Consider the following 22,876-nt stretch of genomic DNA (forward strand, 5'->3'; position numbering starts at 1 on the left):
GTTTCACACAGTTTTTCCCGCCTTTGATAATAATAAACCATTTCCAGGACAGAGGGTCAGCATCCCCTGTAGGGATACGTATCCAAAATTGTGAACTTAAAAGCATTCAAGAAAATATTTGGAAAAAGTTTTAAGCATTACAATAACAACAGCAACGATAACTCTCCTCCTACATACCAAACATAATGATCGCCAAGTTTAATTTGCACCCTATACAAATAAAGGGAAGCATTTTATAAACTTTCGTACTCGATCAAACTCACGAAATTTTACACAGACTCTTGTCGAAAGCAACGCTATAATCTCCAAAGATATTGTTCATACGGGAACACTTCAGCATATAGCTGGCATACAAGTAGACTCTTGAATACTTTCTTACGCATAGAGATAAAGAGTTGCATCGTGTGTATGTGTTAGTTTCTTTGATAATACGTATATTTTCAATGTTTGGAGATGGGGTAGTCGTGGCTTGGTGCGCTGTTAGTAGACACTAAAATAAGGAAACTTCAGAGATGCTATAAAAAAATTAATTTAAATGATCAGCATGACAGGCAGAGTGGATTTAGCTATGTCCGCCTCTATATACGCGAACCAGTCCCTCTATTTTTGAGAAAACGATTTCTTTTCTCTTCAAGAAGCTGCTCATTTATCAACACCGCCGATATCGGACCACAATAACACAAAACTGACATACAAACTGAACGATCAAAAGCGTGGTCTTTTAAGAAAAACTGTTTTTATTTGTGAAAGAAAAATGCAGCAGATGCTAATTTTTTTTTTTTTTTTTTTTGAAAATATGATCAGTCGAAGTTTACCATATGAAAATTATAATTACATAGCTACGTTGGGCTGGAAAGAACATTTCAATGCAAAATTATCCTTACAGTAGAATTCTGAACTTATTCTCCTTTACAGAGTGTACTTATTACATGATCTTATGGAAAATTATACTCAATCCTATGAAGAAAATTGCAGCCGATGCAATACCGAGCAACCCAAAGAAATTTTAGTACTTGCGAGAAGATTACACTTTGTTCATTTTTTCGCAATTTTTTTTTTTTTTTTAATTTTTAGTAATATAAGATTTAGTTAACATGAACATGAATTAAAATACAAAAAAAAGCTTTAATTTTCCTTTTACAATTTTTATTTTCTGAAGAAATAATTGCACGACTTAGAAGCACATACTCATTGCTGAACTATACTGTATATGCACATAATGCAAGCGTACACATATACAAACGTGCTAACGTCCATACAAAAGTATGTGTATATGTGGTTACACATTGTGAATAGAGTCGACGAACTAATGACTTCTATAAGCTACAAGTAAACTGTTGAATAAAAGATATGTATACTGCAAGAGAACAGAAGCTGGTTGTTAAATGATATGGTCTCACGCCCACTAACTATGCAGTCAGCAACAGCAGAAAAGCCGCATAAAAATCGATAATTCTCATTTGTTTCAAACGACTGTAGCAACATCAACAGTTACAACGTCTGCAATAGAAGAATAAAAGTGGCATAAGCAAAGAGCAATATTCCGAAAAGCATTTAGAAAGAATGCTGCTATATTTCGCTTTACATATTCATAGCACTGCAGAAACTGATTCAGTTATGTTTGGAATATAAACTTGGATATTGTAATTAAATTTAACACATAAACTCCATAGTACGTTGGTATCGAAGAGGTATCACGCCCACCACATACTCACATTCAGAATTTCACGAATTCGTATTATTGTGCAATAAATTAAAATATTTAATTGTTATGGGCGGTGTCATGCATTTAAAGTAGATAATTTTATTCGGTAGCAATCTACGCTTATGTCAAAATTTTAGAAATTAACCCTTTGTATACTTGCACTACATGTGACCCTTAAACTTTATTTTGTACAGAGAATTAACCGGTAAGCCAACTGGTTAATTACCCTATACGGCTACCAGAGATTTATGTTATAGTTTCTTAAAGTTCAATGACAATCCTAATCGAAACTCAATTGTACGTGTGATCGTTTATACCTTTCTATCGCAACGCTTTTATAGTTACGGTGAGCATGAGTTAGTTTCCGCGCTAATTCGTTCAATCTATAAGTACCAGATTTGAAAAACTATCGTGTTTTGAGAATTTTTACCTAGGATGTTGTTTCCTTCGCGTTATAACAGAAAAAATGTGACCAAAATGATATCAATACCTTTAAGTATAGTAATAAATTCAATATATGATATATTTATGCATACACAGGCGTATTCGAAATAATAATAGAAATTCATCGAAACACTTTTGCAAACGTATTTTATTTACACTTGTTTTATATATGGTACAATCAATAAAGCAAAATCCAATTCAAGAAATATAAATTCAATTTCTGTTTGTGAAATAAATTTCAAAATTGGAAAAGATTATTTCGGCATATGTATAGTATATGATTATTTATCGAAAAGTTTCAAAACCTAACAAAACAAAAATTCATCAAAAGCGTTAGTTAGATTAAATTGATTTAACACCATCACCACGAAGTCTACTTTATGTACTATTCAAGGGGTAGTTTTCGATAAGCATTTGTGTATCGTTTTGAAAGATGCAAAATTTTTGTTCCTTTGAGTCAAAAACAGCCTATTCGAAAAAAGGAACAAAGTCAATTAGCCGGTTACGTACCATTATCGACATTGTTTTCACGGAACTCGGTGAATTTGAACGAGTTGATAGTTTTGTAACAACTTGTTTATTGTTCTATTGAACAAAGGAAAATTATTAAAAAACTGGTTTCAGTAAGGAAAACGTTTGCCTTTACATTGTGACAAAAGAGAACCCGGGTAAATAATATTTCAAACAATGTTTTTTGCTAAGTTGGTAGGAAAAAATCATTTTCATAATAAATATTGATGAATAATTAAATACTGCAAAATTGGACGCTAAAAGCTGAAAACGGGCGAAAGCACAAAAAACGTCGAATAAGCAGAATGCGCCCATCACACAAATCATTGAAAGGTGCCTGTTTGTTACTTCCAGACAGATAAGAAACTAATGCAATTGCCAATATCAACTTCAGCCAAAGGAAAAAGGTTGATCTCTGCTAACGTAAAGGCAGGAACGCGACTATCATTTTCAAAAAGTTTATACACGAATCTTTGTCAGTTTAGCAAAAGACTGATGAGGCAAAGATTATTCAATTAGACTCTGCTAAAAATTACTAGAAGTGTAATAAATGAATAATTAAATACGCCAGAGACATTAAATTTCCCCACCGAGAGGGTATGAGAGAACTTTATGTCACCTGTGTCCACATTTTAGTGAAATCTCATATCTCGAGACTCCCTCGTAAATGGAACCAAAACTGTTAAAGCCATTAGGTACTGGATATATAAACCCCAGTATCTATAGTTGATTTTTGACCTAAAATATCAGTCAATGTGTGAGATATACAATTCAGAGAGATTCAGAGAAGGTCTTTTCCTGATAGTAGTATGTCTGTGTGCTACGAATGGGATGAATCGGGTTAATACTTCTCTTAGCCCCCATATACCTAATGGTAGCCAATATAAAGGTCTTTGAACTTCCGGGTGACTTTATACCGCATATATGTATGTATATATATCGGCCAACACGTGACTTATCTTAATATAATTGAGAGAGCAAATTTTTCTTATTACGGTGCATATTTGAGTTTACAATGAATAAAATCGGGTGAAAACTCGCAAACAAACAAAGGATGTGCATAATTTTTTCATATATTGTATAATCGTACATACGGTATATAATTTAATTATTGCTGAGCGTAGTGAGTAACATAGCTCTACAATCCGGAACTCTGCAGTAATTTAATCCGAAAAAGATCTGATTTCGCTGACTCTGGCACCAACTAAATATACATATTTATGTTGTTATTTACATAAATATGAATTGAATGATTGTTGTAAATAAGGTGATGTATTTGAAATTTTATGTTTTGCAAAAGCAGAAAAAAGTATGAAGATCAAATCAATATTTATAGGCACATGCAAGCAAGTTTGGTCACACAATTTTGGAATTTTTAAATGAGACTATCCATTCTATCCGAAGTCTTAAGAGATCCGTCAAAACTATTTTTGGGTAAATAAAAAATTTGATTGGAAAGCGTAGTATTAGCTTCGTAAATATTAAGTATATTGTTTTCTTTTACAACTTCACTAAACTCGCACTTTGTTATGTTACCATCTTATGAGAGATGCGATTATACCAAGTCAGAAATCGCTATAATCAGGTATTTTGTGGTAAGTGTGGGCTGACTATTTAATTATTAAATTATGTTTTCCCACAGTCTTATTAACGTGAATCACACATTGACGGAACATAAAGTACCTACACCAGAATAACGCAAATCCTTACACTAAGTACCATACATGGTACTAGGGTAAATTGGCGCAATAATTTATTTCTATATCTCTTAAATGAACTGATATTATCAATAAAAAGTCAGAAACTTCGATACCAGAAGAGTTAAAAAGTTAAAGTCTGTTACAGTTCCACATTTGGGTGAGATTGAATTAGTAAGGTATAATTTAATTTGTGTTGTTTGGGAAAATTACGATCAAGCTCAATTTCAAACTGAGATATATGTAAATATCTAATGCTATGCACAAAATTTGGAAAAACAGGTGCTGCAGTGTGAGATTTCAAGTCAAAGTAAGCGTTTCCTTGCTCTGTGTCCAATTTTTATATTTACTTTTATTTTAGAGTTGCCATCATTACTGTGAAACTTTTCAACATAATCATGGTATGGGAGGTGGGCATGGTTATTATTGGAACGACCCGATAAGGCATAGCTTTGGTTACTAAACCGCAGATGGTTTGTAGTGTGACATTCTGTATAAAATAACAGTTTTATCTTGATTTGTAAGTTAATTAACGGTATTTTCTGGGCATGACTGGGAACTGATTTCGTTCATCTGTAATACCAACATGCTTCGAGCTTATTTCCGGTACTCACTTTCAGCAAGATAATACAATTTTTACTTAAGGTATTACTTGCATCGATGGACAGACAGACAGACAAACGAATGTCAAGTCGTCCTCTTTACCATTTTGCAATATTCAAAATATTAAAAAAGGATGAAACCAACATTTTGCAGCTATTTAAAAGCATTCGAAAAATTAGTAAAAAAGTGTTAAGTTCGTATTTAATCGAACCAATTAAGATCATATCGGGGAAATTCTTTAAAATGTTGAGAAAACAGCTGGAAAGTCGGAAATCATTATATCCCGTATATTGGAACCATCGGAAGATCTAACCTAATTTAATTTATTTACGAAATAATAGAATAGGGAAATTCATTGGAGCTAGAATACATATATCAGCGCGGGTATAGTGGTCCACAAAAATTTCGAAATATCACCGATTGTGAATATTAGCAGTTCTTTAGGAAGGGGACCAGACGCATACCTACCCAGTGATATAATTATTTCGTCAAAATTTTTTTAAGTTATTGAAAGTTGAAATTTAGAACATGATAAAATTGTAAAATCGATGAAATTTTGTGAAGTTAAAGAAAAATGCTCGTGCTATATTATAGATATTTTTTCACGACCCATTTGTTTAAATAATAATATTTTACATAATTTTTTGTTAAACAATTGAAATTTTTAGCGCATTCGGATAAAGGAAAGGAGCCTTCAAGAAATATTAGCTGAAAATGTATTGAAAACCAAAAACAAAAAATGTAATCCAATGTTTTGTAGGAAACTATAAATCAGAAATTTACAAAGACTTACGCAGCTAGCCTGCTCTAGAAGCTTAAAAAATATTTTGTTTTGCTTAAATCTAAAAAAACTAAACGTCATATGGAATTGGGGTAAAGTTTATTATCTTCTCTTTGAGCTAAAAAAATAAGAAAAGTCAAGTTTTAACATATTTTTAAACAGTTCTAGCAACACTCGTGAAAAATTTCAAATACGTTTTCTCAAAACTATTTTTTTTTAACCGGTGACCACTGTAAAAAAACGCGCTCGATAGATTTCAATTAAATTCAAACAGCTTTTGTTTTGAAAACATGAAAAACTAGAACCGGTTGGATGAATTTTTTATACATAATTAAGTGTGGGTTTTTTCCCCGAAAGTCTGACAAAAAATATTTAGGGACAGCCATTTTTGTTAATATATTTAGATCAGACACTAGATTATCTATTAATAAAAAAAAATTGTATCCAGATAGTCATGATCAGCGAAAAAAGCTTCTGTTAGAACTGAACAACCCAAACAACTATTACATGAAAATTATTATTTTTGGTTTAACATTTCTTTTTAGTCAAGTTAAAACCTTATTTAATGATGCCATGTTTTTACTTTTTACTTTTATAAAATAAAATAATTTACTAGCAAACAACCAACCGTGTTTAACGTAGGTACCTGCTGACGACAGCCTTACCCGACGGTACTCAAAAGTACAACGGATCAAATCAATGCGTTGATCAGCGCCCTGAAAATGTCAGGCATTTTCAGTACCAATTGGCAGTGTGGAATGAGCACACTAACCACCTTGATAGGGTTCGAGGCCCATCTCAAACCTCTGCCGTACTATGGGTCCGGCACCCGGTTGCAATGCAACTCCACATCGAACTGACAAAAATGTCAATTCTACCCGCAACTGGGTATAAACCATAACCACCACGATACACCCTGAGGGGTCAGTCCGTATGAGCAGGTTGGAGTTACCTCCAAGGGGTCCTGCTCCCCGTGGTACCAGAATTAAGTCTCCGGTCAGATTTCGTAGTCGAAACTAATACCAGTTGAGCTTTCATACTGCTCTGGACTGGTGGCCAGTTTTACTTGCAAACAGAAGTGATTTAAAATTGACGTCTCTGACTACACCGAACCCCTTAAACTACATACATATACTTTTATTTTATTGAACATAACGTCGCCAACACTTAAGTGAGAAATAAATATGTATAAAGTAAATAACCTTCGGTATTAAGACTATTTATTTTGCATTATTTAAAAATATTTAAATAAAATACGGTTACAGATATGACTTAGTGAAATATATGTATTTTTTCTAACACCTAAAATTAAAGGAAGATTGATGTGCCATTAATCCTATAGAGTTATATATACAAATACAAATGTTCAAGATGACGATATGAGTTGCATTTCGGATTTATGTATGTCCGTGCAAGCGAAAATATTTAATGCAAGCTCTCTGTCATTCTCAATCCTCCAAGAGATCCTTAAAAACTCCTAAGCCTAATTGATTTATTGAATTTATACTCCAAACATACAAATACGCTGCATAATTGAACGAAATAATTTGATTTTCTAAAATTTCATAATAATCAGTTCCAGTGAATATGATAAATAAGTATATATAAATGCATATGTTATACATACATATGTATGTGCGTGCACATATGCGAGTGCAATTATGCCACATTCATATAGGCATAGGAGTATATACAGCCTCCTACTTGGCGTAAAATGAGCTACCAATTGACTGTCGTACGAAAAAGCCGGTCGTAATTAAGTTCAAAAAAACTTCATCCAATATTCACGATTTTAGAACCTGTTACTCAATAATAATAATAATAACCTAACGATTAAACTAAAATAACAATAAACTAAAATAAAATAAAAACACAAAGAAGTTTAATATGTACATGCATACATACATATTTATTTTTTTTAAATATCGGTTATTAAATTATCTCCAAGTCATTGTTCATATATGCAATTTAAAACTATGTGTAATACTAACCATATTTGAAGTCAATATTCCATATCTGCTGTATACACTGTTTCAAGCACTACAATATTTTTATATATCTTTTTAAGTATTATCTTTTATCTCCAATCGCTTCAATTAACACCATATACTGTGAACAAATCTTCGATTTTCAACTTTAAAACATTTGTTTTATAAAATTATTTATTCACTAATTTGCTTCGGCTCCTTGTATATCATATACCACATTCGATAAAGGCATTTGGCACCTTAAGTTGTGTCTATGACTTTCATTCGTTGCCTTTCGCGCTGATGCTGGAGCGTCGGTTTTCATGCATCGTTTTTTCCGCTTTATGCTTTTTTACTCGTAATATTTCTTCATTTTTTAAATTCTTCACTACACTTGCAGTGATATTTCAGTGAGGACTCCAGTCCATTTTATTCACTGTACGCTGTACGCTTTGTGCACCTTTTTGTTTTTATTTTTTCACTATTTAACGACGTATGAACTCTGTCGTTATCACTACACTCCACATGGTACTCACACATGTATATACTCGTATAACGTAGTAGTAGCATTCAAATCAAGTAGTATATAAAATATTTAGGTATATGCAAACACCATGCATTCGCTCATCACTTCCTCATTGCACTTTCTCCCTCCACTCGTTTTTCTTACACGCTGACACATTGAATTGAGTAAATGTTGAAGGTGCGCAGACTCTCTCAAATTCTTCAACTTTTTTCTCTCAACCCTCTTTCATTGACACGATATGTTAGGATAATTACATATTATGTCAATAGCTGCGGATTCCCTTTCCGTTATCCCGTTCCAAGTTTTCTTCCGTTCGTTTATTTTCCAGGCACAACCGAACACAATCAGCTTCGAACAGCAACTGATTCTGCATTGTGGCGGGCAGTAAGAATTTTAATCAGGACGAAACACGTAAGTGGAGTTCATCTTAACGTTAGATGTACTTGGGTTCATCTGGTGGATGCTGTCTTATTTGAGTGAAATTTTATTCATAAAAAGCTCCACAACAAAGAGTGAACTGTTCATTTTATACCATTTTATTGTTATGATTTAAGTTTTTGTAGTCTGAAACTAAAATTATCACAGGGTACCAAAATTTTCCAATATCAGAAATTATAAATGCTATAAAACGTTTATTAATTTTCCGCCGAAGTCGCAAAAATCGTTTTTACTAAAGATTCATTACCAAATTATATAAATATAGTCAAAATATTAAAAATGTGGATGGTCCAAAACGACTTATGTACATGGAAAGGTGTATTAGGTTAGGTTATACCGGCCCTTTGTCATGCAATAGAACAACATAGACCAACTGGTTCCTACTTAAAAACTTTTTGCGGCTTTATATCCAATTTTGTTATATCGTCTACTGAATTGTGAATTGTGAAGACATCTAAGAAGAGTTTTAGAAAATTCTATACATCCAACTCGCATGTGATGCCAGTAAGTTGTTGCCTGTCATTAGGCCAACAACCATCCTAAAGTCCTTTCGAGACCGTGTGAGTAAAAGGCATGCGTGTTTTTCTTTGAGGCTTTTGTACATGCTTCAGAAATTTCAGCGAATTATGTATTTCCTGTAATGGATCCGTAGCAGGAGATAGCACTTTTGTCAATCTCATCAACCATTTCGTTTCCGGAATTATTTTTGGGGCATGAAACGATGGGAGATTATTATCTTATTTATCTTAATTCACTATCAACGAAGGCTTGAGATTAATTAATAAACAATAGATTCCGACGCTCATTCCAGTAGCCAGTTTTGATTCAGGGCTCTTGCCCCATAGCCCCTCTTTTAGTGTATCACCAAATAAAGGGTGTATTCGGTTTCAATTTGGAATGAAGTGCAGCCTTGAGAATCAAAGCATTTCAAGTTGAACGTATTTTTTACTGAGGATAAACTTTGGTAATAATATAAAGCCGATTTTGGTAATGATACGGAGGCCGCTAACTTTGCAAATTACCTCACATAAAAATATTATATGTACAGTGGACTCGCGATAATATGAACTAATTAAAAACAGCACTGTTAATTTTTGCGAGATTGTTCATATTTACGAAAGGTGCAAAATGAAAAAATGTAGTATTAAATTAATTTTTTTTTTATTTTAAACTTCAAAATAAACTTGTTTTATAAATTTTTTTCGTTACACAAGTAAAATTTTGTTGCATGTAAACAAAACTGTTTAGATATAATTTCATATTATACATATTTTAATTTTATAAAAAGTTCATTTTGGAAAAAAATCGGTAAACCTCTTTTGCTGTTTCTTTTGATCAACCACCTTAAAAACTGCTTTTTCCCGTAGGTTCTTTAATACATTTAATTCCTTATGTTCAATCAATTCACTTTCAGCCCATTCCAAAGCATTATTAAATATGTCAATAGCTTCTCTTGCTGTAATCGTCTTTTGCGAGTCTACAGTATAGTCGTCTTCGTCAGATATTTCTTGTATTTCAATTTCATTGAATTCAATAGCATCCTCGTTCCATTCTCTAATAAAACAAACCTCAGGTCTCAAGTTTTGTAAAAGATTGGCTGCGCTCTCCTCCAAGTCCCCCACATTCATATTCAAGTTCCTTCGCAGGATATTGAAAGGAATTTCATCTTCAGGATCTTCTTGGTTTTTAGGCATACTCAAAACATGTTTCCATTGTTTTGATATCACAGCCTCATCCACTTTTTCCATGCAGATTCAAGGCTAATAATAACGTCCTTAAGTGAAATTTGCTTCATAGACTCTAGCAAGTCACATCCTGTTGCAGCAACGGAAGCCAAATAAAGTTTTGTAATCCTGATTGCATATTGGTCCATGGGTTCTATAAGGGGGGTGACGTTGGGTGGCATAAACATTGCTAAAATGGAGCCGTCTGCACTTTTAAGTTCATTCTCAGGTGGATGCGATGGAGCGTTATCAATTAAGAAGGAAGTTGTGAAGATAGTTTTCCCCAGAAACTTGGAGCAATCGAACGCCATACCTCTTTTTGAAATTTTGGAGCCATCCATCACTGGCATTGAAATCAAGGCAATTTTCTTTAATTGTACAATGAAGCACCTTCACCTTTTCTTTTAACATCAGTCCGCTCACCGGGAGTTTGTTGTCCCTTATATGTAAAAACCATCTATACAACGATTTTTTAAATTTTGGATACTCTGATGGACGCATAGTTTTCCTTTTTCCAGGACCCATAAATGTATGGTTAACACATTTAAGGATAGCATTTTTATTTTTCTTTATTCCACATACTGTAGACTTTGCCACTCCATATTTAGTTGCWAAATTTGTAACACTTGCACCTTTTGTTTATTTTGTGTGCATGTTTCAAAATTATTTACATTTGATTATTTCTTAAGAAAATAAAGAGGCACTTATGCTTGCGTGCAATCACCAACCAAAAACACTTAAAAATTCTTACAGACGACTGACGTAGACAAAATCAAACCATGTAATGAGCACATGTAAACATTTTCGAGCGATGGGTAAACTAGGGATTTCCCCAAATTACAAAGCGCTTTAAATTCGTTATTGACAGCAATATTGTTCATATTTTAGAGCTTTTGTCCAAAGTTCATATTTTAGAGTAGTCAATGGTAGCCAACAAGTGTTCATATTTTGGGGGGTTCATAATTTAGGGTGTTCATATTATCGCGAGTCCACTGTATACAAATTTTCGATAGGAACCCATGCCGGTTGAGTGACGATAATTTTATATATGTACTAGCAGACCGCCACGGCTTGTCACGAGTATTAAACAATCATTTCAAAAGTTATATTTTTGTACACACCCTCCCACGCATACTTACTCGTTTTTGCGAGGAATCATTAAAAATTTGATAAGTAGCCTCGTCCCGTTGTACATGCTTGAAAGGCTTAAATTCCTCAAAAGCATAATTCCCATTTTTAATTTATGTGGTGGCAGTCCAGAGGGGTTAAAGGATTCAAAAACTTATGGGGATAATGGACTGCGTCTTCGATATTAGTCACGGTGTCTATCGATTTGCATTTTTTTATTTGTCGAGCAACTTTTTTAATAATTAGTTCGTTTATTTCTTTGACACTATAATTTCTGGGTGACACTATTGTCGTTGAACACAAGCAATGAAATTCCTTATTCTGATGAAGATTCTCCATCACGGCGTGTTTTTGATACTCTCGCCTGGAAGGTATTTCTAGAAAGTTGAGATCTAGATCTTTTAGGCCTTTTAAAATGAAAAAAAGTTAAACTGTACTAAATTATTTGCTTAAAATCTATAAAATCGTAATTGGAAAATGATAAGAACTACTTGAGTTGCTAAGCTTCTGGGATAGTTAAAAGTTACAATATATTATTTAACAAACTATTAAATTAGAACAAAAATGGATTTAATTCTGAAAATAACTTTGTTCATTTTGGACAAAAATTAACTTTTTTTTTGGGTTTAAATGAAGGAGATGCGCCGATGTCTGGAGGCCAACAAAAGGTGGGCAAACAAAATAATCAAATATCTAAAACTATTGTAATTATATTTTATTTATATAATCAATCACTAGTATGCCAACTTTTTTGATATGAATTAAGCGCATTGTTAGCTTGTGTAGGCTGTGGTTTTTTTTTTTTCTTTATTTGTGTAAACAAATATTTAGATAAGCCATATTTCCTGCCAAATACATATCTTTTGAAATAAACAGTTGAATTTCTATAACTCGAAATTCTCCATAACTCGAACTCTTAAATTGGCAATAGAAGTCAAATATCATACAAATCACCTTCCAAAAATCGAACTTTTTAATTAGCACGTGATCGCATTTTTTAGGGAAATCCCACTTTGTAAATAGCTAGTCACGTAGAAGTCGCCGCATCGTAGGTATCTCTTAAAATGTTACTATTACAGAATATATTGAGGTGGGCAATGAGATTTGCTGATATTTCAGACCAAACGTTTATGACTTCTAGCGCCATGGTAAATAATGAGGATTCTGAAGAAGAAATTACTGAAACACCCTCCAAAAATAATGTAACGCATTGCTTTGCAATTTTAAATTCATATTTACATAAATACAAATATGAATACAACTGACGATCACTACAAAGCACTAAACAGATAAGAATCGCTTTTCACTGAAACAAACAAACTTAAAATATATGTTCAGTCCAAAATTACAGAATATAATATATCGTCACATAAAATGCAAATATGTATATAAAGCCAATTTTGTGCTGGACGACTGATATTATATAAGTACAAATAAATCCGTCATTAAGCTTTTTACAGGCAATATGTAACTTCTGTGTTTGCACAAACATATTTATGCAGATAAAAATTGGTAATGCTGGTCGCGTATCATGTACAAATCTGTAAAATTCCACAAGGTCTTAGAGCATAAAACTAAATATTTTAAGTTTATTTTGTTACGTATTCAATACATACATATCTATATGTATGTTTGCACCCACAACCTATTTAGGTAAGTCAGAACACGTAGATAAAAAAAATTATCACGTTGATATTTTGAATATTGTATTGCTAATTTACAATATCCTTTTTAGGGCAACACAAATACTGGTAGCTATGTACATATAGCATAAGTATGTACATACATACATACGTGTCCATATATATAAGTTTATACAGTCGAGATCTGAAAGAATAGGGTTACGAAAACCACTTATTTTAAATTGCTCAAGTACTATGTCAATTTCAAGATACCCTAATTTTTTAAAGAAAAAACTCAGAAACTTTAAATTTAATGGAGAGTGCTTATTATTATTATTTGAAAAAACATTCTTTATCATTTATCTTTTGAAGGTTGAAGTGTTCTCTCAATAAATCCATTGTTTGATGCAATGTGTGGGAAGTGGCGCAGTCTCTTTGAAACCAAATGTCGCTGCGATCACAAGCATTCTTGAAGCAATAAGGACCGATAATTCCACCGTCCCACAAACCACACTAAACCGTGGTTTTTCTGCAGCTCCTGAGTCTCTTCAAGATGCTCTTGGACCCAAATATTGCTTATACATATACCAATGGGCCTCATCGCTGAACAAAATTTGGCTCAAAAACGTCGGATTTTTCACAGAGCGTGAATTTTCGTATTAAAGTTGAACGATTTGTAAACTTTCTTCAGGCGTTAGTCTTTCTATAATGAAGTGACAACCGATACGGAACAAAAAGAACATGTCAGGTTGACGCGACTCGCGAGTGATCTGTCAAAAAAGGGCATTTAAAAAAGTACCTCGACTTGGATCACCCTTTATTATTCATTGTCAGAGTTGGAAAAGGTTATACTATTAATCAGCTTTATTACTCATTACACAAATAAGTATTATCTTACTTTCTCTTTGAGTTGTCTGTTTCAAAAATATTAATAACAAGAAAAGACATGAACTTCGGTTGCACCGAAGCAAGAATACACTTCACAATTAAAGAAGTTGCTTTCGATCGGTAACATAACACTAATTTTATAGGCCGATTTATGTGTGTATGTTTTATACATTTTTTTATGTAATAACTAACGCTAAAATGGATTTTAAAGTTTGTATTTAATATTATGTTGGCTTTTAATATTTTGTTCTTTACCCTCACTTATATCATTTTGATCGCCACTGTACATACTACTGGCACGTTAAACTTAGACTGTATCTATACACAAAGATTTTTGTTGCTCAAACTGTTTGTTTGGCAAGTGGAAAGTCTGAGGGACAGTATCGCTCGTGCCCAATTTTCCGTAACAGTTCAAAGAATATGAGTGAATAATGTGTGCCAAAAATTATAGAACTTATATTTTAGAACATATTATAATTAATTTTAAAAAGTAGTAGTAAAAATATTTTCGTGTGAAAATGAAGCATAGCAGAATATGTATATTACATATATACTCGTAATGCATTAAACCACACCAAAAGGCAATCGCCTAATGATACACAACAAATGTTTTCGTGTGTAATCGCAGTCTTAAACGTTGGCTCAATAAACATTTCCTGTTTGCTTTTCTTCTAAGGCGCATAGTTTCAAATATAAGGAGATTGACAGTTTCTAGCAAAGTTGTCAAACGCTCATCCATCATCAATTGGGCTACATTAATTTCCTTGTCTAATACAAAAGCTGTGCAAAATATAAAAAAAATGTTTAAATATGTAAGTGTGTATATGTGCATATACCTATGTTAATACATTTGAAAATCTAAAGTGCTTATGTCAATTAATCTCAATATTATCTTATTGGGGTAAATATAAATCAGAGTAGTGATCCTGGTGCGAAAGTCAAATGCCCAATTCTTAAGACATACACGGAAAAATCTTCCATTGATTGTGAAAAACGTACAGTATGCAAATACATCCTTATTTTTAAATGAAATGTTGTGTACTATCTTGCATCAATCATCAAAATATTCGTCATGTGAAAAATATGTATATGATTGCGACAAAATTATTAGGAGAATTTTAAATTGATTATAATATTGAGTCAATAAAAAAGAAATACCACAGATTCTGAAAATTAAATTAGTAAAACGTGAAGTCGTGCTTTCACTGGAGGACATTAAGTTGAGAACATAAGGCAATACAAATAATTTGTTTTGAAACCAAATTTTTACAATAATGTCTCTTTTTTAATTTTAACCACATCACAGCTGGCCTATTTTTTGAACATAGAGTATGGTATTTGCAATTATATATGTATGTATGTATATTAAGACAAAAGCACGCCAAAATTGTAATTAAATTCAGTTTACTTTGCTAAATTGGTAGGACTGTCCTTAATTACTGTGATAATAAAATGCTTGCGGTGATTCAAGAACACAAGCCTACGACATACACTAAGCCTTCAAAGAAGGTCGAGAGATCGTTGAAGACATGCCTCGTTTTGGGCGATCTTCGACCTCTTCAACTGATGAAAATATTTAAAAAATTAAGGATATGGTGCTTTAAAATTGTCAAGCAGATGTTAGAGAAAGTGCAAGAGATCTCAATATCTCTCGTGAGTCCGCTCGAATGATGATGGTGGATATATCTGGAATGAAACGCGTTCTTGCACGAGTCGTCCTGATAAAGCTGAATATTTTTCAAAAAGTGTACGATTGTGACCGAATTTAAAGTCAAAAATGCAATAAATACCATCAATCAACCACCGTATTCACCAGATTTGGCTACGTCGGAATTTTTCTTGTTGCCCTAACTGGTAAAACAAAAATCCGCCGAAGGAACTGAAGGCCATCCCATAAAGTTCTTATGAAAAGAGTTCCGAGGACTTCGAAAAAATGGGATTACTTTGAAGGAACAAATTAAAAATTGATGAATAGTTAAATATTTTGCGTTTCATTTACAATTTCACAATCTAAGTGATTATACTTATTTGTATCAGGTTATTGTTGTATATTAATTTATTAGAACATTTTTAATTCATTGCAAGCTATAATCTAACACACTTTTTTATCAAACAGTTGACAATTTGCCTTCTTGCGCTTGTCGCCATGGCCACAGCGAAACCACAATGGTTAATATCACATCCTTATGCCGCTTCCGTAGCTGTTGCCGCACCATCGGCGGCTTTGTCAGTACCCTCGTATGTTGAACCTTACTATGCCTCATATTCTACTGTCCCGTGGTGGTCTTCATATGCCGCTTATCCATATGCTGGCTTCTATTGGTGAAGAATAAACTACCTACGAAAATATTTTTAATTTATACATACATATGTATGTATAATGCAAAATATACATACAAACGTACAATGCAATAATTTTTCACGATATATTGAAATCAATAAAAACTTTTCGAAATTAATCTTACCACATACACTGTTTGTATAATTACTTAAGTTTGCATAAGAAAGAATTTAGTATTTGGTTGGTTAACCGTTGGACTTAATAATACTCGTATGTCCAGGTTGTCGTGGTTATGTTCTCTACTAGGTTTTGTGTGGTTGTGTGGCCGAAATTTGGTTGCACTCTTTTTAAAAGGCCTTTTTAACTCCTTATTTTATATCACGCTTTGGTATTTGTCATTCCAGTTGCTCATATACATACACATTCCGCGGTAGTGCGATTTTAAGCTGTGTGCGAACCTAATTCAAAAACCAGGCTTCCGCACTTAAAGGGCTATACCAGTGTGACGCATGCAAAATTAGACGATTTTCGTGATTTTTTTGAGAGAAAGTACGTGATTGAATATTTCGAACTTCTATAGACGTAATAAAGTATATTTTCAGCTATTTTTTAAGATTTTTTTTTACAAAAATGTTCAAACGGAGTTATGGACTGTTTTCGAAGGGGCCAAAAAAAAGTGCCCCAAATCTAACATGATTTCGGCCGAATGAGTAGCTAAATTAAAAAATTTTTAAAAGTTTATTAAACTTAAAGATATTTTCTATAACAATGACCTACGATCTTTGAAAAATATCAAAAATTAACAAAATGGCGTAATTTGAAAAAAAAAATCGTTTTTTTAGGTAAAAAATGGTCATTTTTTTAATGCCAAATTGACAATTTTCAACCAATCAAAAAGATCATATCTCATTATATAGCAAATGTATTCAAAAATACTCAGTTTTAATTTGAAGTCGATCGGGCAATTTCTCGTTTAGTTATGATGTCAGCAATTTTGAAAAATGTTGTTTCGCGAAAAACGCGTTTAAAGTTTCGTTTGCACCTCTGAGCGGTGGCTCTTTAGAACGCTGCAATTCAAAAACACGCAATGAAAGCAATGAAAATTATTCCATTTCAACCAAACGAAGGCTTGGCGTTCTGTTCTGCATTCTTCTGATTCACCTTTACCACGTTGTTGAAGGTTGTGTCTTAGAAGTACATTCCTATAATGACCCCTACAATGAAACTTAATCCCCTCTTTGGTAAAAATATAAATTTTTTAGTCTGTTCGCCATCCATACTGCCCCAAAGTACTTTTGTAGCATGCGCTTGTAGGCACTCATTTGTCTGTCATATCCTTCTATTCCTAAATGATTTTTACGAAGTTATATACAGAAAGTCTAATTATTGGAAGCCCTATATTCAATGTATTCTCTTCATTATACTATGTGTGTATAATAACCTATAGATATTTCACAGAGTTCAAGTAAATATAAATAGTACAGATAGTACAGCCTGGAAATCCAACGCAGGATAACTCTTGCCAATAGGTGCTTCGAACTGAATAGGCAATTGAGAAGCAAAGTCCTCTCTCGACAAACAAAAACCAAACTCTATAAGTCACTCATAATTCCCGTCCTGCTATATGGTGAAGAGGCTTGGACGTTGACAACAACAGATTAGTCGACGTTGCGAGTTTTCGAGAGAAAAGTTCTGCGAAAGATCTATGGTCCTTTGCGCGTTTTTCCACGGCGAATATCGCATTCGATGAAACGATGAGCTGTATGAGATATACGACTATGACTAGGTCATGTTGTCCAAATAGACGAAAACACTCCAGCTCTGAAAGTATTCGCTGTACCTGCCGGGGGAGGCAGAGGATGAGGAAGACCTCCACTCCGTGTCTCTTTTTTACCAAATTTGTTGATTAACATTTTCTTGGCATTATGTTAGAATTTGCCATTTTACAATCTAGAAATTAAGTATAAAAAAAAAGAGTGGAACTGATAATATTGCAAGATCTGTGTCTGCCTATCCGTCCACTCTTCTATCCGTACAAGCGATAACTTAAGTAGAATTGAGATGATCTTATTACACATTTTCCTTGGCACCCAGAGCGGTTAGTATTGTAGTATTGACGATGGGCGAAATCGTACCATTGCCACACGAACAAAAGGCAATTAACCAAAAACCTATAAAAGCACTAAACTAAGATACATAACTGTAACGTACAGAAGATTGCAGTAGCCAGAGACACTTGTGGACTAGAAAGTTTTTAATAGTGGATATGACCTCGCTCTTAAATGGTTTAATGTACATACATATGTACATACAATCAAACATAAAACAAAAAGCTTTTTTTCGTGATCAATGATGATACACCATCAGTCAACGTGTTAAAATAAATATTGTATGTGTTCGGTACTTAATTTTTCAACCTAACTATCGATGACAACACAGTTCTAAAAGGTTATAGCCGAGTTAACAACAGCGCGCCAGTCGTTCCTTCTCTTCGCAAGGTGGCGCCAATTGGAGATCAAGAGCGAAGCCAGGTCCTTCTCCAGAATATGGTACCTTCTCTGTTTAGTTCTGCAGCTCAGGTTGAAGAAGTCACACGGAAGTGAGTCGCCTTGTCTGAAACCCCGTTTGGTATCGAACGGCTCAGAAAGGTCCTTCCCGATCCTGACGGAGCTTTTGGCAGCCTTATTACTTGTGCGGGGATACCAAATTCAGACATCGCGGGCATAAAGACAGCTACTTTTCGTGCTGTCGAAAGCACCTTTGAAATCGACAAAGAGGTGGTGTATGTCGATTCTCTTTTCACGAGTCTTCTCCAAAATTTGGCGCATGCTGAATATCTGGTTGCAAGTTCATTTTCCAGGTCTAAAGCCACACTGATGAAGTTTGTTTGTCGGAGGGCTTTAATCTTTCACACAACACGCTCGATGGAACCTTATACGCGATGTTGAGGAGGCTTATCCCATGCTAGTTGGCGCAGATTGTGGGGGTCTCCCTTTTTCTGGAGAGCACACTTAAATTCCAATCGTTGGGCATGCTTTCGTCCGACCATATTTTACAAAGAATCTGATGAATGTTCCTTATCAGTTCTTCGGACTTCTTCATTGTCGGGCAATGAAACGTGTGCTCCATCAGTCATCGATTGAGGCTCCGAGTTCTCCTTCTCCTGGCATTATACTTTCATCGTCATTCATCAGGCTGGAGAAGTATTCCCTTAATAGTATGCTGTGAGCATCGGTTCCTAGATCACCTCTGAGGGTTCTACAACAGTGTGCTCAGTTCTTGAAACCTTCTGTTAGTCGCTGCATTTTTTCGTAGAATTTTTCATCTCGCACGTGTTGTGTTCGATTTTTTCTATACTGTGACATACAATTCCCTTATAATGAGTTGTTGATGAGTACTATCAGAGAACAGGAGTGCAAGTCGAGTAGAAAAGCGTTCCGCTATCTGTTGCAGCTTCTTGGCGCCGAACCTTCTTTGTGTTTGTTTTTTCGTTTTTTGCTGCACGGATAGAAACTTTATTTAAAAGTATTTACTGTGTATTATTTAAGTTTTTTATGCAACTTATTAACCCGTCGGACGTCCGCATCGATTTACAACTTCAAACGGGTTTTCGTTGAACCTAGGTTGAACCTACAAGCCTGCTTTTCACCTCAATTGTTATTTGTTTTTTTTAGGCCGTAAGGAGAGTTTAAAATGCCTTCGCTCCATGTAGGGATCGCCATCCTACGTGAGTGGTGTACCCACTAAAACACTCCCCCCTTCTATCATGGAATTTTTTCCCTACCCGTTTTTTGTTTTTTTTTGCTTTGAAACATCGGTCTTCGTTGAATGCATCTAAGGACCTAGTTATGTTCGTACGTCTCGTATCCCTCCTGCCTTTATCCAGTTTGGGGCAGGCTACCGATAATATCGAAGAGTTCGACTAGCTCGGATATCCCATTTTTTACATCGGAGTTTATATTCTTCTGTCTAACCATTGCCAACTTCATCTTTTTCAGGGTAGCTCGGCACTTTAAAAGGGCTTCATCCTCTTCTGCTCTCATCTTTTGAATGAATTCTTGCCTTGGAGAATTGTATCCATTTCATAGGCCTCGGTCGGTAGCCGGAGTCATCATTTCCCATCTGTGGCGTAGAGCACAAAATTTTGCTTTGTCTTCTGAAGGCATTCAATTCGTCGTCCATTCGCCCTTTTTGATTTTGTTGTGGTATGTTGTTTTCTTTGCTCATGTTGATGTTGTAAGGGTCCCCGCTTCAAACCGCTATCTTAGCTCGATTGTACAGTCGCATTTTCGGTCCATATGGTTATCTTTGCATTGCAGGGAGGCCACACGGGGATTGACACGAAACCTTATACGAACTCGTGTTCAGAGCCAGAACCATAGCACTAGTCGGGACGGAGGCGCCTATGACATTACCCTGAAAGCCATTTCTCCAAGATGTTACTCTTGCATCAGGTAACAGAATGCCACGGCCGTCAGCCCAAGTTCAAACGTTTAGAAATAGTGTATCAAAATCGTGGTCCTACTTCGTTGCGTGTTTTCTTGCGTTGTCATCTGTGCTGCGCTCTTTAGTCGGGGGCTGTATTTGTTATTTACAGCTAACCTGCATTTCTCAGGTTTGCTATCTGCCATCTGCATTTACAGTTGGGAATTTCTTTTTCTTACGATTTCCGTTGTAGCATCCCTCTTCGTTATGTTGCCTCCCTCTCATGGATAGTTGATCCCTCGAGACAGCCCTCCATGGGGTTGTGGATGCTTATTTTGAGGCGGCATCTATTCACCTCGTCACGGGGGATTCGTAGGATGATTCAGGTATTTTAGGCCGAACCCACCTCTCCTGTCGCTCTTGGTCAGGGACTGCTTATTGGGTATTCGCAGCTAACCTAAGAACTTAGGCCCCCAAGTTGTGACTTTTGGTGGCCTCAGCTCAGCCTGAATTGTTATATCAGACCATTCTTTAATTATCACGTTTTTGAGCTGTTGTGTACTCGATTTGTGTTTTCGTATTTTTCTTTCTAAAAGAACCCATAAATGCTCTATCGGTAAATACACATATACATACATATATGTGTATTAGGATATACATAATATAAATAAGCATGTATTTTCGAAGTTTCGGCTGTCTTTATACCGCATCTATCGTTCAACATGCCTAAAATCTTAATGAAATTCAGAAGGAACCTCTTTCTAATAATAGTGTACGAGTATCCTCTTACCTAAAACAATGAAAATTGGTGCAATACTTCCTTTATTTTAATATTAAGTTTGCCAACCTCTGAAGGTCCACTTCTATGATATTTTCAAATTGCGAGAATACACTGGCTTTATACATATCTTTCTTTATACATACATATGTATGTACATACAGCAACTAACATACATATGTACATATGTATAGGAATGCATTAATATAATAATATATGTATGTACATATGTATGTATGTATACAGGCACGGATCCACGGAGTAGGAACTGCGAGAGACTTCACCAACCATCACCCAACTACCCACCATAAGTTAGATTATACATTATTTGCTGTAAATTTTAGATTTATTGAATTCAATTTTAGTAAATTGAGCAAACACCGTATTGTATATTTTATACTGTATAATAAATTTTGAAATACACTAGGCGTCAAATGAAAGTATAAATTCCACAGTAGTTATTTCAATTAGATTTATTTAAAAAAATAAGTAGTAATTCATACAATATTGTTCTATTTCTAAACGTATATGGATAACAAAAAATGTAAAGTAAATCTTATTCCATTAATCGAAAGAAAAATATTTTTTTTTTATTTGAAAATCTGATACTAAAACAAAAGTCGTCAAATGAAAGTATAAATTGGCAACACATATAGACAATTTTCTTTTGAAAAGAAATTTAGTAATTGGTATTACCACCTTTATTTTCAATTACTGCTCGAAGACGTTTGGGCATACTTCGAACCAAATTCTCTAACATTTCCGACGAAATATTAACCCATTGGCGGTTCATCTCTAAGAAAAAGGACGTCAAATTTGTGCGGCTACTTTTTGGAATTTTAGAGTCCAAAATTGCCCACAAATGCTCAATCGGGTTTAAATCTGGCGATTGAGCTGGCCAGTTAAGTTTTTCGATTGCGTTTTCTTCAAAAAAAAGAGTTGCAAGTCGGGACGTGTGTTTGGGGTCGTTATCTTGTTGAAAAATAAACGACCCCAAATACATTTTTTCCGCGCTTATTGTCAAATTTTCGCTTAGAATGGCAACGTATGCAGCTGCCGTCATTCTTCCATCGACTTTTACCAAGTTGCCCACACCAAATTTAGAGAAGCATCCCCACACCATAAGAGACCCACCTCCATGCTTCACTGTTATTTGTATGCACTGTGGTTTTAAGCGCTCAGAACTTTTGCACCAAACTCGTTTACGTTTTTTTGAGTTCTTGAGCTCGAATTTGGACTCGTGGGACCAAATTATTTTGTCCCAAAATGTGATTGGCATGTTTACATACCGTTTTGCAAACTCCAGCCTTTTTTTCCTATTCACAATGGAAATCATGGGTCGTTTTTTTGCGACATAAT

General features: G+C 34.4%; 2 protein-coding genes across 3 annotated transcripts in view; one reads left to right on the plus strand and one right to left on the minus strand.

Annotated features, from left to right (window-relative positions):
* LOC108969790 (Down syndrome cell adhesion molecule-like protein Dscam2) overlaps window positions 1-8,567 on the minus strand; it is a 50,283-nt gene extending 41,716 nt beyond the window's left edge. For both annotated transcript variants that reach the window (XM_018934713.1, XM_018934712.1), the window contains exon 1: window positions 7,732-8,567. The gene's annotated coding sequence lies outside the window, so the exon portion shown is untranslated. The remainder of the gene's footprint in view (window positions 1-7,731) is intronic.
* Window positions 8,568-14,767: 6,200 nt separating this feature from the next.
* On the plus strand, window positions 14,768-16,446 carry LOC108969775. The gene is made up of 2 exons (XM_018934693.1): window positions 14,768-14,845; window positions 16,150-16,446. The coding sequence occupies exons 1-2, from the start codon at window positions 14,834-14,836 to the stop codon at window positions 16,357-16,359; spliced, it is 222 nt and encodes a 73-aa protein (XP_018790238.1). The 5' UTR covers window positions 14,768-14,833; the 3' UTR covers window positions 16,360-16,446.
* The last annotated feature ends 6,430 nt before the right edge of the window (window positions 16,447-22,876 follow it).

The sequence above is a fragment of the Bactrocera latifrons genome, unplaced genomic scaffold (genome assembly GCF_001853355.1).
Source record: "Bactrocera latifrons isolate USDA-ARS-PBARC rearing strain unplaced genomic scaffold, ASM185335v1 scaffold_265, whole genome shotgun sequence".
Lineage (NCBI taxonomy): Eukaryota > Metazoa > Arthropoda > Insecta > Diptera > Tephritidae > Bactrocera > Bactrocera latifrons.